Source organism: Aythya fuligula, chromosome 1, assembly GCF_009819795.1.
Source record: "Aythya fuligula isolate bAytFul2 chromosome 1, bAytFul2.pri, whole genome shotgun sequence".
NCBI classification, from domain to species: Eukaryota; Metazoa; Chordata; class Aves; order Anseriformes; family Anatidae; genus Aythya; species Aythya fuligula.
The window spans coordinates 89,965,613-89,983,114 of record NC_045559.1 but is presented as its reverse complement, the minus strand read 5'-3'; the positions used below and the strand labels follow the sequence as shown (position 1 = coordinate 89,983,114).

At 35.8% G+C, this 17,502-nt stretch overlaps 1 protein-coding gene across 19 annotated transcripts in view; it reads left to right on the top strand.

Moving 5' to 3' along the window:
- The window catches only part of ABI3BP (ABI family member 3 binding protein), a 147,912-nt gene that overhangs the window by 33,968 nt on the left and 96,442 nt on the right, over positions 1–17,502 (top strand). For all 19 annotated transcript variants that reach the window (XM_032184821.1, XM_032184839.1, XM_032184831.1 and 16 more), the window contains exons 3-6: positions 818–886; positions 3,765–3,897; positions 13,412–13,593; positions 16,507–16,568. In XM_032184821.1, the coding sequence (XP_032040712.1) occupies positions 818–886; positions 3,765–3,897; positions 13,412–13,593; positions 16,507–16,568 (446 nt within the window). The remainder of the gene's footprint in view (positions 1–817; positions 887–3,764; positions 3,898–13,411; positions 13,594–16,506; positions 16,569–17,502) is intronic.

Genomic DNA, 17,502 nt, shown 5'->3' with positions numbered 1-17,502 from the left:
CAGGGCCACCTGCTCCACCGTGGTCTCCTCCACGGGCTGCAGCGTGGAACCCTGCTCCACCGTGGTACTCCATGGGCTGACGGGGGACATCCTGCTTCACCATGGTCTCACCACAGGCCGCAGGGGACTTCTGCTGCCGCGCCTGGAGCACCTCTCCCCCTCCTTCTTCACTGACCTTGGTGCCTGCAAGGCTGTGCCTCACTCCTCTCACTCTCCCAGCTGCTGTGTGGCTGGTGTTTTTTCCCCTGTCTTAAATATGCTCTCACAGAGGCGCAAAACAACATCGCTTATTGGCTCGGCTCTGGTCAGCAGTGGGGCCCTTACCAAACATAGGGCAGCTTCTAGGTCTTTCTCACAGACACCACCCCTGCCCCCTGCTACCAAAACCTTGTAACGTAAACCCACTACACCTGGACCTCATGAGAGAGGAAAGACTGTTAGTAGCCTAATGATGGCAGCTGTCTAAGCAACTCTCTCTTTTTTCCTCTTCATCTGAGCTTTTCTTCTCCTTTGCTTTCTAAATAATATTTTGGTTGAAGTGTTACATGTATGTCCTGGCAAGTTCACCTATTTGTTATGTTTCAGTCAAAAAGAATGGTAAAATCTTTACTGCAGGGATATGTTATGCTTTCTAGTGGTTAGAATACTTCTGCATGATTGGTGAATAAACCTTGGAACAAACATGCCTAAAGACCACAAAGACTGGATAATGTGTCAATCCTTTACTGAATATTACATTTTTGTTATGAATTATAGGTTAATCCCTTTCTTAAATAAACAGCAACACCATACTCATTACTTGTTTCTTCATTTACAGATGCAGAGCCCCGGTATTTGGTATCAGTAAGACCAGCACGTGTTTCAAATAACAAGAAATCTTGCTCAGGTATTTTACTGCATCTCTTTCTTCAAGTAGTTTAAGGAGGACAATATCTTGCTTTTACTGGTTTTCTTTGAAAAGAGATTTGTAACTGTAGGTGTCTGACTGGGATGCATGAACTCCATATGAAGGTGAAATGTAGGACAGTATTTCCTAGTCAGCAGTTAGTTGTGTATGTGGCATTCACATGAAGATTGCTCAAAATCTAAGAATACTTCTTGTAAAAAGTTCTTATAAATGAGAATTGAAATTCAAAATATTAATTTCTGATGTTTAAAGAGATCTATCACAAAAAAAAAAAAAAAAGTTTTGAAATACAATGGTTTGGTGGATTTAAGTTATTCTTCCTAAACTGCCAGTTAAGGATTCCTTCATCCATGGTTATGGTAATGCTCTTTTTTTCTAATTAGAAATGGTGACCTATGTGTATGTAAATCAGCACTCCTACAGTGCTTGCTGATACAAAGCAGATAAGGAAAAAGGAATGCTTCTAGCTTAAAATATACGTAACACAGCAGAAATCTGAATTTGCTTCTTGTCTGTTTCAAAGACTTTCTACATGACATTGATCATGCCAAAAATATTGTTAGGTTTTAGTTCCTTATGTTGGTACAAGGATGTCTCTCAGGATCACTGTGCTGTTGCAAATAATAGGTTGTTAGTATATATGTATGTGTTTAGACTTAGAAATCTTTATAAGAAATTCATTCAAGTTCCTGGGTGGAATTATTTTCTGCTCACTCACAGCCAAACGTAAAACTGAATACTGGGAAACATTTTGAAAAGTGATTCACCTTTCAGACCCACCATGTTTATATATGGGTGTGTTTGTATATTTAAACACACACGAATATATTTAAACATGGACCAAAAATATGTCCAATTTTATACATATATATGGACATTATTAATTTTAGCATCTATAGTCTAAAGAAACTGGTTTGTCAAACAAGACTGATATTTGAGTTTTCAGTCGAGCAGATAAAGGTGTAAGAACAGCCGTTGGCTTAATGGTAACTAAATATTACAGCAGGTCATCTTAGTAGTGAGAGTAGTTAAACTAGACAAATTACTGAGGATGGTGGTAGAATCCGTGTCGCTGCAATTTTAAATTTACACATGAAGACTGATTACAATTCTGGTTCAAACTCTGATTAATACAGAGTTGTATGCTTTGTATTCATATAGATCAAAATAGATGATCACATACTTCCTGGTTTTAAAGTACATAAATCATTAGTTTCTAATTGGTCACAAATGGCATAATAAGACAAAATCAAAATCATATGTAGGTCACAAAAAACAACAACAGTATGAGTTCCAGTTACACGAGAGCTTGTGGGGTTTTCTTCTTGTTTGTTTTTAAGTTGCATATTTTCTGTATTTCCTCAGAAAGTGGTCAAAAAGGGATTTCACGGTAGACAGAAGATTTGCCAAATGGTTTGGTAAATGACCAGACTGATTGTTTTAGTTGTTTCTTTAACAATGGAGAAGGAGCCTGGGAACTGGTCTGGAAACCAGGAAAGCTATTTGGATATTTGCCTTCAGATGCTCCATAGTACATGTATTTTAAAGCATATCATGCTTCCTCTTATAGGTGGAGAGTGTTTTATTTCTCTAACATGTTCATCATCAATGTACAGTAAAAACCCACGCAGTTAAGGTGTCTAAACACACATTGGTTGAAAGTACAGGTCAAACCTGCTTTGGGCTTGCTAAGTGAACAGGTATTAGGGATCAAAAGGCATGAAAAGAAACATAGATTTGTTTTACAACAGTGCAAAACATAACCCTTAGATTCATGGCTTATAAACTTTTGGTACTCTTGTAGTCACCTGTATATTATGAGGAGGTACAGATCCTTTAGATATTACAAGTATGTAGAGTGATGTAAGGGATCTATGAATTTCTATTTAACTCATCATACAATGAAGGTTCTCATTGGGCTTGTAGCAGTCCACAAACTTCAGGTTCAAAGTTGTTGCTCTAGATCACTTCTTTGTTTCCATCTATTAGCTTTTAAACCTCATTTAAATAGAGTTCTTTTCACACACTTGATGAAAAGTGCTGCAGACAGTATGAATTATTTGTGGACACAACGGCAGTGTTATTAGGAATCCTGCCAAGAAGACACTTTTCTCTATTACACGGAATGATAGTAATGTCCTGAACCATGTATAACACCTTCAGTGATGCAGTCCGAGACAGCCAGAACTTTAAGGTATATGCATATTAACTTCATACCAAAAACACCAAAAAAAGCTTTCGTAATCTGAAAAATGAGTAATAGAGAAAGCTTATTAAAAGATAAAATTGTAACCAAATTTTGTAAACCAGTTTCCCTCCTGCCCACCAAATAATAGCAAGATGGGTTCTTTCCTTCCGATTTACCTTGTATCCATAAGTCTGGAAGTAAAATATTACAGTTTCTTCAAAGGTTGAAATACATTCTGTACAACTTTCTGAAAAATTAGTCTTTCTGTTGCCTTTGGGGCTTGACTGTATTTCTGATATCTGCTTTTTTTAAGTGGTAACCTAATCTGTGCTCCTGCTGCCTTCTAGTTGTATCCTTCTTTCCTTTCTGCAAACTTCATTCTATATTTTTTTCCTCTGTTCTTGCTCAGTTGGCTTCAGGGAAGGAGCAGTTTCTCTTCCATGTATTTTCCTTTCAGTGAGAAGTAAACAAACAGATCATGGACACTGTCTCTAACCATTGTTTTTAAATCATACATTAGAAGTGCTGGCTGTGATAAAGAGAGCAAGCTGTTGTACCTTTCTCTTTGATTTTTTACTCTATTTACTTGAGTATCTGACTGCAAAAACTTTCCCCTACATACTGCAAGAGAAACTAACTTGTAATTGGAATTGCATGTTTCTTATCTAGGTCGGACCAAGACTCAAAAGCCTCTGCAGCTGGTAGTTGGCACTCTCACCCCAACCTCTGTGTTCCTCTCTTGGGGCATCCTAGTGAACCCTCAACATGACTGGACAGCAACAAGTAACTGTGCTAGTGACAGGTAAAATAACAGAAAAGAGTTTTTGTGATGATCATTTTTTAATGTAGCATTTCAAGCTTGAAGCTGTGCAGGTTGTTATCTGGTGTGGCTGAAAAAATCTGACAGTGGAAATGAAAACAGTGGAAGCAATTGTTCTGAATAGGAAGTAAATTTTCTCCTTTACTTAATTTCATGATTATTGAGCCTTTACGTGCCTTGATTGGAAATTAGTCAGATACCTACATGCTGAAGTAGAAGTCCTGCTGTTTCACCATTGATCTGTTGTTTGTAAACCAGTGGATTTGGATCTACCTTCCTTTGTATTTGAATAAGTTGGAAGAAGCTTTGTTGAACTTGATGTATTCCATGCTCTGTCATTTTGGTGTTCCTTTTTGTATTCTTCCCTTTATCACAAAATACTATTTTGGGGGGTCTTTGTTTACCTCCTGTAAAACACCATTCAACTCAACAGTGTTTTGTAAAACAAGAACTTTGTGCACCCATTTTTGAGATGCATCAGTATCTCATTTGAAAGCATCACCTTGCTTTGTTAACGAATCTTTGCATTATTGTGAACTGTTTTTACCTTTAAAAATTTCTATTTTGACAAACTCTATAGCTGTCTAATTTAGACCTTAAATCTGCTTGCTTTGGTGTTGATAATAAAAGTCTCCTTGACACCATTAAACTGGATATCAAACTTTGATCATGTGAAAAAAAAACATGTAGCTACTATGCCCTTTTCTTACCTCTCCAAAATTTTGAACTAACCCTTTTCAAGCTTCAAAAAATTCTCCCAAACACCTTTGGATCTTTATCACCAACTGGTATTTCAAAGACTATACACAATACTAATGCTTATTAGGAATTTGTTATGAAATATTAGGAAATGTCTAAGCATGTAACTTAATTGCATTTCTTTCTAGTAGAAATAAAAAGGTTTAGGTTGTTCATAGATTTAATTTTTCCTCTTTTGATCAAGAAAGAAGCAAATCATTTTGTACTGTTAGAAATGAAAGAAGTGAGCTGATTGTGGAGAAGACTGTGAAGTCTTCTGCCCACACAATGATTTTAGCACCGTTTTTTACCGTGCCACTTATCTTCTGTGTCATCAGCAAAGTTACAGCAGCTGTTTAGTGGGAAGTGAGAACCCTTTAGAAGAGACATATATCCTGTACCAACCACAATGCTTTCATCAAGTTTGATTTTCCTCCTCAGTAACTGAATGTTCTTCTTGGACATTCATTGACTCGAAGTTTGAACAAACTATTTAACACAATGTGTAGTGTTCTCCCTTTAGCGCAGTGCTACCAGTGTTTTGCTATGTTTAGAAGATATGTTTGCTATTCTACTGTGTGAGTCTTGCTTTTGCTGTGGCTGTGCAACAAGTCATGGTGTGCATCTCCCAAAATTCTCTTCAGTTAAATGTTTAGTCCAGTTAGCTGATTCCTCTTGGATACTTGCTTTTAATGTGCCTTCTTCTTTAATGGAGTGTTGTTGGGCTGAAGTACCACCTATTTACTTCCCCTTTGCCCCATAAGAGACCATAAGAGATATAGCGTTCATTTTGTTTAAATATCTCAGTGTACTTCAACTCTGTAAAGATGTACAACACCCGTGAATAGCAGTAAAGATAATGGAGAAAAAAAATCACCTATGTGATGCTTGTGTTTTGTTTACCTTTAATGAATCAAAATGCTCATGATCTGCCTAAGTGAAGAAAACAGTTCTCCATGTCACCATGGTGTATGTATCTAGAATGCCAAGCCAAGATAGGATTCCAGTATACTTACAGTCAGTATATAGAAGAAAAAATATGAATTTGAACGATAATTACATATTTATGATAAGAAATATTTAGGAAGTAGCCCATCCTTGGCAAGTTAGCATTGCGTTAAAAGTGCAAGACTGAAAATCAGACAATTGGTTCATCGACATTTGTGTCTACTGCAAGGGCAGTGTACTTCACATACTTGATCCTTCTTCTTCTGGCATGTTCTACTTAGTGATGTGTTGAAATGTTCTGTTAATTATCCTCAAGATAGTTCAGCGGTTAACCTCTGCACTTTGACATTGGCAGTATGTGGCAATTATGACCTCTTCACTCAGTTCTGTGGGTTAACATCCCACCGAGTTTTAGATCTGGAAGTCTGTATGATCTGAAGTGGAGTCAACTGTTCTCAGCCTCAGATTTTACCATCTCTGGATGGCCTTTAGGCTTTTGTACAAATATTGCATAATATAAGCTAGTTGGCCATGTTACTGACTCAGGAGATGGAAACCATATGGAACAGCATGGGTCTGTCAGCCAAAGTATTCTCTAGTGCAAGTGACTTCAGTGGAATATTCCTTAGAAGATCAGGTTTTGTGAGCAAATGAGTTTTCAATAAGAGGTGCCATGCTGTCAAAGAGCATCGGTATCATATTGCTTCAGTGAAACTATTGCTTGTTTATTGAGAGCACATAGCATTCTTCTGTACCTACTGCTTTTTAAGAAACTCCAATGAAGAAAAAGTTTTTCCCATGTCATTTGTAATCAAATCATCTTTTGGTTTCTTTCATGTAACTCTCTGGAAGTTAAGGGCATGAGACAATGGAGTGCTACATATTTCCTTGAGATAACTCCAAACCCTTATTCCATGGGGAAGTGAAGATAATCACTGCTCTGTGTTTGGTTGGAATTTCTTCACAAAGTCAAATTTTAAAGCCTCCTCGAAATGGTTATCATCTCTGATCAAAAGCACTAGAATGCAAAAAAAAAACAAAAAAAAAAACCAACAAAGCAAACAAAAACAACCTCCAAAATCATTTAATTAGTTTTATGTAACTTATAGTAACTGCACAACACCAGAAAGGTTACACAAACAATGTTAAGGTAGGTTTCTTGGTATACTCTGTTGATTAACACCAGTATGAGGCACTTGGTAGAGAAGGATGGCAAAGTCATGATAGTCTGCTGCACAGTCATGCTGAGTGCCTCTTTTTGTATTTTGGAGAAGGGAGAGACTTGCTTCTCCTGCCTTTCAGTGTTTAAGCAACCATTAATGGACAGAGCTGTAATAATAAACATAGGGGGGTATGTGGCCATTTAGATGTAAAAAAAAAAGAGTGTAGACCACTGTATAGACTTTTCTTGGCCTTCCCTTTGGTTAGAACAACTCCACAGATTCCAAAACAGAGCAAGGGGTTGTAAAAGGCAGCGTCTGAAGTCTGTTGTGGGTTTTGTGTGTGTGTGTGTGTGAAGAGTGTTCCATGCAAGACAAAAATAGGGTTTCCAGCTAGAATTATTTATTTTATTAATAAAATAAATAAATAAATAAAAGCAGGCTTTTTTTTGTGAAATAGAAATTTTGAACCTGAAGGTATTTATTTATTTATTTATTTATTTATTTATTTGCCATTAAGTATATCTAAGTTAAGAGCTTTGGACGAGTTAATATTCATATTGTTTAAATTTTGTTTGCCTGTAATAGGAATATTCTAATGTCATATTTACAAGTAGTGCAGATCCTGTGCTTTACATGATTTGTCTGATGATTTAGAAAAAGGGGGGGGAGGGGGAGGAGAAAGAAAAATCCATACTTACTCTTAATACAGTACAGCACAGAGTAGTATTTTTAAAACCTTAAATTCAGAAAGTTATCTGCATGTATCTTCTGTGCATATCTACAAATCTGTGTCACTGTGGGCTGGCAACGTAATCATACTTTGTGTTGCAGATGTCATAGACCACATATTTTAAACTTAGCAGAATTCCTTAAGGAAAACATGCTGCAACAAATTAACCTCTTGAATTTCAGATGCTTTTGAGTTACTGCTGTGGGAGTATATGTTGAAAGCTTATTTAAACATGGAAAGATTTGTTGGTTGTCAGCCTCTAATTTTTCAGAACCTCTGACTCTTCAACTCATATCCATCATTTTACTTTTTTTTTTTTTTTAAAAGCCAGGAAAGTGATCGTTAGTGATCATGTACAAGTGAAAACTACATTAGGAAGTGCTTCACAAACTTAGTTGGTAGCCATCAGGGGTGTGATACTTGACATCTTTTCACATACGTCAGTGTCTGTTACTTTGAAGTAAACTTGGAAACAATACACTAACTTCATTTGCCAATTTGTGAAACAGTGTCTGAGAAACCATAATTCAAACTGTTTCCCTTATTCCTATCTAGCATTAAGTGGGTGCTGTGCTTCTAATGATGTCTTACTATAAACGAATAAATGAATGTGTTAATAGTCTCTTTAAAAGACTGATTACAGAATCACAGAATTACATTCCTATATGCAAGAATGAATTAGGTTTTATAATGTTTTATCTATGACAACAATCCGAAATGCTCTTATTTCTCCAAGGCATAATTGTTTGTTTAGTGTCATGTCCAAATAAACCCATGATATTTATACAAATTGACCTAGCCTGAAAATCCTGTAAAACCATTCACATTATAAGATTTCCAGTATCTAACTTTTTGGGCCCAAATATTTAACAGTGCTAGCATTTTCTGGTAACCTGTCTAAAAAGAGATCTGGTTAACAATTGGAAAAAGATCACTGAAACTTTTGGCAGTGTTGTTCATACTGCTATATGAAAACAGTCCTTCCTAGAACTTTTGCTTCTTGTAGCAGGAAGCAAGGTTTCCTAAATTCCAAAAGCAAAAACCTTGGGGCTGTTTCTTTGAAGTGTTCATAATATTTTGATATCTTGTGTAATAAAAGGGATAGCTCTAGCTGAGAAAGAAAAGGTATCACTGTCTTGTACTGTAGGGTGTTTAAAAAAGGGAAAGAAAAGAAGCAAAAGCAGAACTATATACGTTGAACAGAGAAAGGATAGAAACAGTCATCTGTATCATGCTTAGTCTTGCATAGATTTTTATGGATTATGGATTATAATCATACTCTTCTGGCTTCCTTCAAATGATGAGATTATTTTTGCTGCTGTTATTTCTGCCGTTATTTCATACTTTGTGTGTGTCACAGGTGGGGTTAAGTGAGGTCAGAATATTGTAAAATACTACTTAGGGCTCTTTTGTGTAGAGATTTCAAGAATGCCAACATTAAACATAGTATTGCACAAATGCATACGGAGAGAGACTGTCTTGGTGACTGTGGGCTCTTTATGTCTTTCCCTTGCTTCATTTATTGCAGCAATTAACAATGAACAGAGCAGTACTCCTCACCTGCTCATAATAACTTCTGTTTGAATTGATGGAGTTTTCAGCTGTCTAGTGGAAAAGGAGGAGGTAAAATTTCTCCAAGTCCACACAGTCATTGGGTTGGATGTTCCCTCTAATGAGCGAAATATAGCCCATTAGAAAGAGAGGGAGAGAAAATCCTTTTTATGGAACTTCATAAAAGAGCTCTAATGTTTTATGCAGTCTTAGCTGAAAAAGAAGTGAACCTTGAAATCTTTTGATTAGTATTTGTTGTAAGAGGGAATACAAGTTCTGTTCAGTAAATGTTGTTCTGATAAAGTGTACCCTTTTTACATCCCCTGCCAAAACAAATAAAGAATCAAAACAAAAAGCAGTTAAATGCTGACGGGTTTTTGCACACAAAGAAAATGTAGCTGAAAACACATTCTCATTGAATGTTAACCGCTCTAGCGTGCAGGAAATGAGGCATGCCACCTTTTGCTAAAATGCCAACCTAACATTCACAGGTGTGAATAGCATTCCCAGGGCTGTTTCAGTTATGTTTTATTTGAATAGTGTTTTTCTTTTATACTAGCTATTAGACTGCATTACACTATGATTTTTTCATATCACAGAGATAATAGGACCATGCTGTGTCTGAGAAGCAGCATTGCACACCTTTCCCCCTTCTACCTGACTCCATTTCAGCCGGCCATGTATTATTTGGCAGGAGAATCTGTATAGAGGTTTCTCTAAATATTTACAGTCAAGGAGAAGCAATCTTGCAGCTTCTGATGTGCATCACAGACTAATGGCAAATTTTATGTGTATGTCCCTGATACAAGGGGACTGATATATACGTGAGCAGTGACTGGATTTTACTGCTTTCTCATGTCTTCAATTATGTGTGTTAATTACTTGATACTATAGTGTTGTGTTGTTTTGTTTTGTTTTTTTTTTTCTCCCTCTACCTGTAATCAGTAGAATATTCTCATGCAGGACCTGAAATTGCCCTGTATTTGGCAGCTTGTTGGTCTGGTTTAACAAATAATTGTTGTTCTTTAATGACAAAAATTGACATTTCTGAATTCCTGCACTACAAATAATTGCATTTTCCAAAAAGTAAATCTTGGTTTCCATCTTTATATTTTTAATACTCAAACCGTTGTGACTTGCAAATTGTTAAATTGAACTTTGTTTTGATTGCTTTTTTTTGAAATGAATTGAGGAAATTCTATCACTACAGTCAGTGTTTTTAGTACTCATGGTGGCAAGTTTCCACTGAAATAATTACACCCTTAGTGAAGTTTTTACAGGCTGGGGAATCTTAGGAGTTGAGAGAACATGCCTTATGCACTACATATTTCTATTTCTAGTGGCACGGTTTGGCAGAACTATGAAAAATCTTCTTGTATTTTTTATAGTATTGAACTTTACTGAAAGATTTTTTATTTTATTTCTTTTTTACATACTAGTGTTCTGAGTGTTTTAATTCATGTCGGGGAGAAGGAATTTGCAGGTGTGGAAACAGTATTCACAAACAGAACATTTTCTACAGTAGAGGCAAGTGAGAGCAACCACTTAAAAGCCTATTCATTGTGAATAATTCGGAGTGTGTTTTTTTTCCCTCATTTCTGATGCAACTATTAATTTAGACTGTTAATAATTACAGTGAATCCATATGTTTTTCTTTCCATCACATAAAATCATTTTATGTCTATCCCATTCAGTTAAAACAGGGAGGAAGAGTTAAGGATGAAGATGAAAGCAAATTAAATTTTCTCTTCCAGGCAAGCTGAGAAGATGGCTACTTCTATTTGTGTATCACATTTTGTTTATAGGTCTATACCTATTCTAAATCCCTTACAAGAGATTGTATGGGGTCCAGCAAGATGTATTCATGTTTCAGATGGGATTTGTTTATTTCTGTTACTTCCTTTGCAAGAGTGTGACAGATTTCCATACTTCTGTCATGTGTTAATATCTATACGATTATGTATGATGGGACGAAGATAAAGGAGGAGAAATTTTGCTTATTTTAACATTGCTAATAATTTCTTATTAAAAACTTTTTGTCAGTCCAAATGATAGCTAGATCTTATATTGCTTGATGTGTGAAATCTGAGAAGATTACAGCCCACAGAAATAATTATGAAGAGTATTAATACCATTATTTGATACTCCAGGAATCAGTCAGGAGAGGATCTACACTAGTGATCATATTTAATTCATTTCCAGGGCTGACTTTACCAGCAGCAAATGTAGCAGAGGAAAATAGTGGTGATCGTTGCTGAAAAACTTACTAAGCCATACAATGGGGACTGCTGAGGTGGCAAGAAATGGTGGGATGCCTTGCATGACCAAACAGTTGCAGTGGAGTGATACAGCCTCTTTAGGAAGGACAGGCTGGGAAGATGAGAAGGTGAAGATGTCCTTCATGTGAGGGGGCAGTTGGAATGTATAGGGATGAGTGATAAATCAGCTGAGAGTTTATGGACAAAGATTAAAGAGCAGACCAGTGTGGGTGGCATTGTTGTGGTGTTTGTTGAATGCTGGCTGATCAAGAACAACAAGTGGATGAGGTCTCAGACTGGTTGAAAATCGTAAGTTTCTGAGGAACTGTGTGAAGTACTCTAATGTTAGCAACTTTAATCGTTACTGAAAAGCAGACTTTTGGGGGTTAGATTATGGCTTGTCTTGAGTGCTAAGTAGTACAGCTAATGAAGACAGTCTTGTGAACCAACATAAATGTTAATTGTATAACCTAGCAGAATAACTTTTGGTAGCTCAATTTGGTAGGTAACAATCTCACTCTGTTGTTAACCCAGCCTACAGATTTCTGAGCTGTACATGTAAGTACCAAAACAGGAGAACCTGTGGTTTTGGTGCCAAGGGAACAAAATTCATAGTTATGGGATAAAATGTGTAAGCATAATCAACCTTGGTGTGTGAAAATATTTTGCCTTGTCATAGGTTGTGTTTTATTAATGAAGTAGGAATTTCCCTGTCCTCAGTAGGGAAGTATATACATATAGGTATATAGGAGTGTGTGTATATGTATGTGTGTGTATTATATATGTATGTATTATATATGTCTATACATATGTACTTATTTTTGAGTATATTCTACTCTGGAAGTGCTCATCTGTAACTTTGGTAAAAGGTGGTCTATGCATTGACAGTTTTTTATTTTGCCTGTTAAGTGATTTTATTCAAGACCTTGAAACTTGATACCTTTGCAGCGTATTAAAAACCTTTTTGGTTGTTTTCTTAAGGTCCCTTCTTATATCTCGTTATGCTTTCTATATAATATCTGGATTAAATCTCACAACTCAAATTCCTTTTTCTTTATGTTTCTGAATTATTCTTGGGCTTGTAGCAGGGTTTTTATGTAGCATTTCTTGTTTGACCTTAATTTTCTTCTCCTTAATCAATTACTGAAGTGTGGGAAAATACGATTGGATGGAATTCATCCTTTTTCAGCTTATGGCAATGTAAGATGGATGTGTTTTATTTGTGGTACATGTAACGATTTTCAGTAATACTTGGATTTTAAAAAAATACTAAACATCTCTGACATTTTTTTTCAAAAAAAAAAAAAAGAAAACAGAAAACCCCACCCCATTTTGGCAGTGATACAGTATGTATATTGAAAAGGAGACTGTAGCTGGCAGTAGAGTTCTTGTGCCATAACTCACTGTTTACATTGTGGTGTTTTATACTGGTTAGCATTGCAGTCATAGCTTTTCAGGGTGGTGCTGCTCGATTTAATTGGGCAATTTCTGTAGAAATATTTTTTAATTTCATAATCTGTTAGTATTCATTGCACTATTGATGTAAACTGCAGAAAGTAACGCCTTGTTTTAAGTGTGGGCAATACATAATGGGATCACCAAATGTCAAATATAAATGTCAACTATTACTGTTTTTTCCTCTAGAGACTACTTTTGGACTAGTTTTGGGGGGAACACCTTTTCTTGAGCAGATCTAGAAGATTTTAAGAAATAGGTTGAGGCTCCCTGACTAATAGAGTCATGATTCAATTGACTAGGTCTGACTTACGTCAGGATCACAGAAACAGCTTGTAAAATAAACTTGCAGTTTGTGCTTGCAACCACACATGGGTGTTTGTGTCTAATGAGGCTCTTCTTTTGCTCTGTATATAATACTTACGATGTTGGGATCTCTATGAGGATCTCATAAGTATGTATCTTGGAAATGACAGGGGCTGGGAAGGTATGCTGGCTTTTCTTGTATTTGATAACCCTAAGGGGCCAAAAAGAACAAGAACAATGGTCAGTAGAAGTTGTTTTAGCAATTCCTAATAGAAACAATTGCAGTGAGTTTCTTTGTGAAGTAAAAAATGACCTTTTTTTTTTTTTTTTTTCTTTTTTTTGAGCAGGTTCTATACTGTTCGCTACAGAGAAAAGGATAAAGACAAGAAATGGGTTTTTCAGCTTTGCCCAGTTACAGAGACGGTAGTGGACAATCTAAAGCCAAACACAGTTTATGAATTTGGAGTTAAAGACAATGTAGAGGATAGTATATGGAGCAAGACTTTCAATCATAAGACAGTCCTGTCTAGTAAGTATTTGGTAATAATTATCCAATAAATAATGCACCTTAACAGCATTTTTCCTCTGTTGTGCTATTACCTAAAGTAAGCTACTGATGAGTTTTTCATTGTTTAAATATCATCCCTGCACCCCTAGCAAATTATTTTAGGAACTGATGAAAGTAGAAATAATATGTATTTGAAAAACTGTTACGTATGGTTTTTGAAAGGTGTTCTTACCTAACTGTGAATAATAGAGGATCTGCTGCAAGTTGGTAAGACTGAGGCAGTGATTGGTTTAGACAGATACACAGGAAGTGTTGCCTATGTATTTATATTTCCTGACTGGATCAAGGTTTTTCTTTGGGCCTTGAATAATAAGATCTAAGTTGATGGAAAGTATTATCCTTGTTTGAATCTTCTTTTATATCTGCTTATAAGTTCAAGCTTGTTAAAAGCTGGACAGGGCTTCTCCTATCCAGCATGCATCACAACAGGCCCCTTATGACCATACAGAAAAGTTCAAATTGAAGTTAATTTTCAGTCAAGGAATTATATAAATTGTGTTTGTAGGAAACACAGGCTCGGACATATGCCTTTGTTTGGGTTTTCATGGAGACAGGATATGGCATTTCTGGATGTTCACTCAATTACATTTTAAGTTTTTAATGCAAAGTCCCAGGACAGTGCAGGCAAGTTGACATCACGTTAACCATGGAAAAACCACATGGTTCAAAGGATCGCTGCGGTCAATAGAGGAATTATGCTGCAGCAAAGTCTTCTGCCTTTTAAAGAAAGGAAGAGAGGAGGTCTGTGACCTTGAGATAGACTTAACAGAGGTTGTCTAATCTGATTTATTTTCCTCAGACATTTACATTAAGATAGTTCTGAATATGATGTTTATCAGATGTTGCAAACTCTTACACTCAGTATTTCTAGCTTGACTTGAGACATGAGGAGTGGGATTTCTCATAAGAGAGACTTACTGATTTGAGATTTCCAGCTGAAATTTTATTTAGTACTGTTTCAAGTTGCAGGCAAGTTACGCAGCTCAGTATACTGAGGATAAGGGAGGGAAGCCATAGGTTGGTTTGTAACTCTGCAAAAGTCCTCATACTTTACAGTAGATAACTTTGCTGACCTTCAGAATAAATTAGAAAGCTATAACTTTGAAGTACCTGCCCAGTGCCTATAGTCATTTCATCAGTACAGAATAATGCCATCATTTTACCATGAGCTTAAAGTAGAGAATGGTAGTAGTCTTTTCCCATATCTGCGTCAAGAAAATAAACTCTACTTGACTGCACTAAAGAAGGCTTGCTAAATAACTGCTTTTCCAGCATTTTAAAGCAATTTATTGAGCTAGTCCCAAAATAGATTTGAGCATTTGAGAGAATAGTGGTTAGAGTTTAATACTGTGTTCAAGACTATGATTAAAATATGTCCACTGGCATCACAAAATTTGCTTTTTATGTATAATATATTTCTAAATTATATTCTTACAGATACTACATGTTTTTAACATTCTTGAGTTATGGAGACAGATTGAGTTGGGTTGAAAGACGTGTTCGTCTAAGAGTTCCTAAAGTTTTTAGATAGAATTTGGTTTTTTTAGAAAGTAGACCTGTGCATTCGGTGGGTAGTTCTGCAGCAACTAAAAATGGAGGGCTTGCAATTAATCTGTATGTCTACACTCTGGTCTGCTGATACAGGTACTAAATAGTCTGTTACATATTTGAGGTACTTGATTTCAACAAATACTAATTTCTCATCAGAAAGTTGGCAGCACATTTCAGATTCAAGTCTTTCATATTAGTGCATAGTAGGTAGATGGAAAAATTTTGAGCAGCAAATAGAGTGAACATTTTTTTTATTATCATTTGTCTATGTAACAGTTTATCAATCAGACAAAATAGCCACTTTTTTTTTTTTCTGTATTATTTAGACTGTCTTGCAGCCACCCAATGTCTTTTCATGTATTAAGGTACATCTCCTTCACCATAAATTTTCTTTCCTCACTAAACAATATATAAATGACTATAAGCCACAATTATGGATTCACGTTCCTGTATTTGTTGAATCAGCCCAAATTTTTATTATACATTAACCACTTTGGGAGGATTTGGGAGGAGAATCTGTTTTTAATTCATGATTTGAGGAAAACATAAAAAGCATGGCAAATGTTCAATATTTATTTAACCAAAATTTACCAAAAGAGATGAAAGTAGATTATTTCTGACCATCTTAACATGATTTTCTCATGAAATCATTGTGAAATGTTTGTCAGCTTTCCCTTGTCTTCAGGCCAATAGTAGGTCTTGTTCCTGAGAAATGTCAACCACTTTCAAAGATTTTCTATGATAGTGTGGCAACTGAAATGTTTTTTGATTGATATTTCTCTATAGTTGATTTTTTTTAATTTTTTTTTCTGGCGCTTTTTTGCTCTGGAAATTTTGGCTGGAATTGTGAAGCAATATGATGATATTAACCTTGATTTGTGCTTTTTGTCCTGTTGACTCAAAGGGAGCAGGACAGTGCAAAGATGGAATATATTGACAAATTTTGCAGTATTGAAGTATTCATATTTAAGAATATGAAGAACCTAAGAGATGGGGAAAGGGACTGTTTCTCCTCTGTATCTACAGCTCCATCACAAGAAGCTTCTAATCTATTAGAAGTTATTTCAGCCTTCTTGCCCCTGTGGTAGAGCAAAAACATTGCCTTCCTGTCAAAATGTGAAGTGCAGGCTTTGCACTTGAATTAATTTAAAAAAATCTGGAAAAACAGGACTGAACAAAATTGTTACATGCTATGTTTTTATACATCATAATTAAGTCTTGTTAATTTCTTAGCTGTTGAAAAAGTAGAATAAACTTTACTTGCTTTGCTTGGAGAAAACAAAAAGTAATTGTGTGTATTTATTTTTCTTTCTGTCAAATCAGGTAAAAAAGTAAACGGACATCTCCAGAATATGTACAAGTTGGTACCTAATACCCAAACACAGGTATGCAAAAATAGTCCTATTTTTTTTTAAACCAGATTTGTATTTTATACAGTCAAATTTTTGCTTCTCTGTTAATGTGAGAAAGAAAATACGATACTTGTCCCTTTGAGAGGTGAAGCAGTAATCAAGGAATTTGAGACTGAACCTATTAGTAAACTATTTTTAATATGGTGAAAAAAAAACAAAATTTTATTCAGAGCTCTTCTTGTATGTATGAGATTAAGTTGGCTTCTTCACATTTACTTTCCTAAATTTTTCTTCAAAGGGCAGGGTTCAGCAACTAATCTTCAGTTTTGTTTTCCTTATTTATGATTTTTTTTTAAGATAGCATCTATGGGGTGGACTAGGGAATAACTGCCCAAGGAAAGTTTTAGAAGTTGTTACTTCCAACGTTTTAAAAGGCTACTTCATGAATGATTATTATAAAGGACGATCTTTCCATGGGTCTCATAAACATTTTTAAAGCCGCAGGTGACAGCCTAAGACCAGGTAATACATTCTGGCTACTGGTATGCAATCTATGTTCCTTTATTCCTGTGTGTCAGGACCCTAACCCTGTAAGGGCACTGCTGTGAAAGCAGGGATTCTATTTATGCAAGAGAAGTCCTGAGAAAGTGAGCTAAAACAATTTTCCAAATATTTGTACGGCTTAAGCATGAAAAGAGGACTTGAGCCAACATCAAGTCTTTTTAGTCAGCTTCACAGGGCTTAGCTCAAGAGTATTACTGCTTCATCACCCTCCATAGAAATATCATGAAAACATTCCACAGATTGTTTAAAAAAAAAAAAAAAAAAAAAAAAAAAAAAAAAGAACCTCTTGCCGCTCTCACTTCAGTGGTGCAAAAAGTCATAAAACTAAGGCTGGGAAGCTGATAGTGTCCAGCTCTTAAATTTATGTTATTACTTTAGTTTCCACAGTATTAGGTGGAGTTTG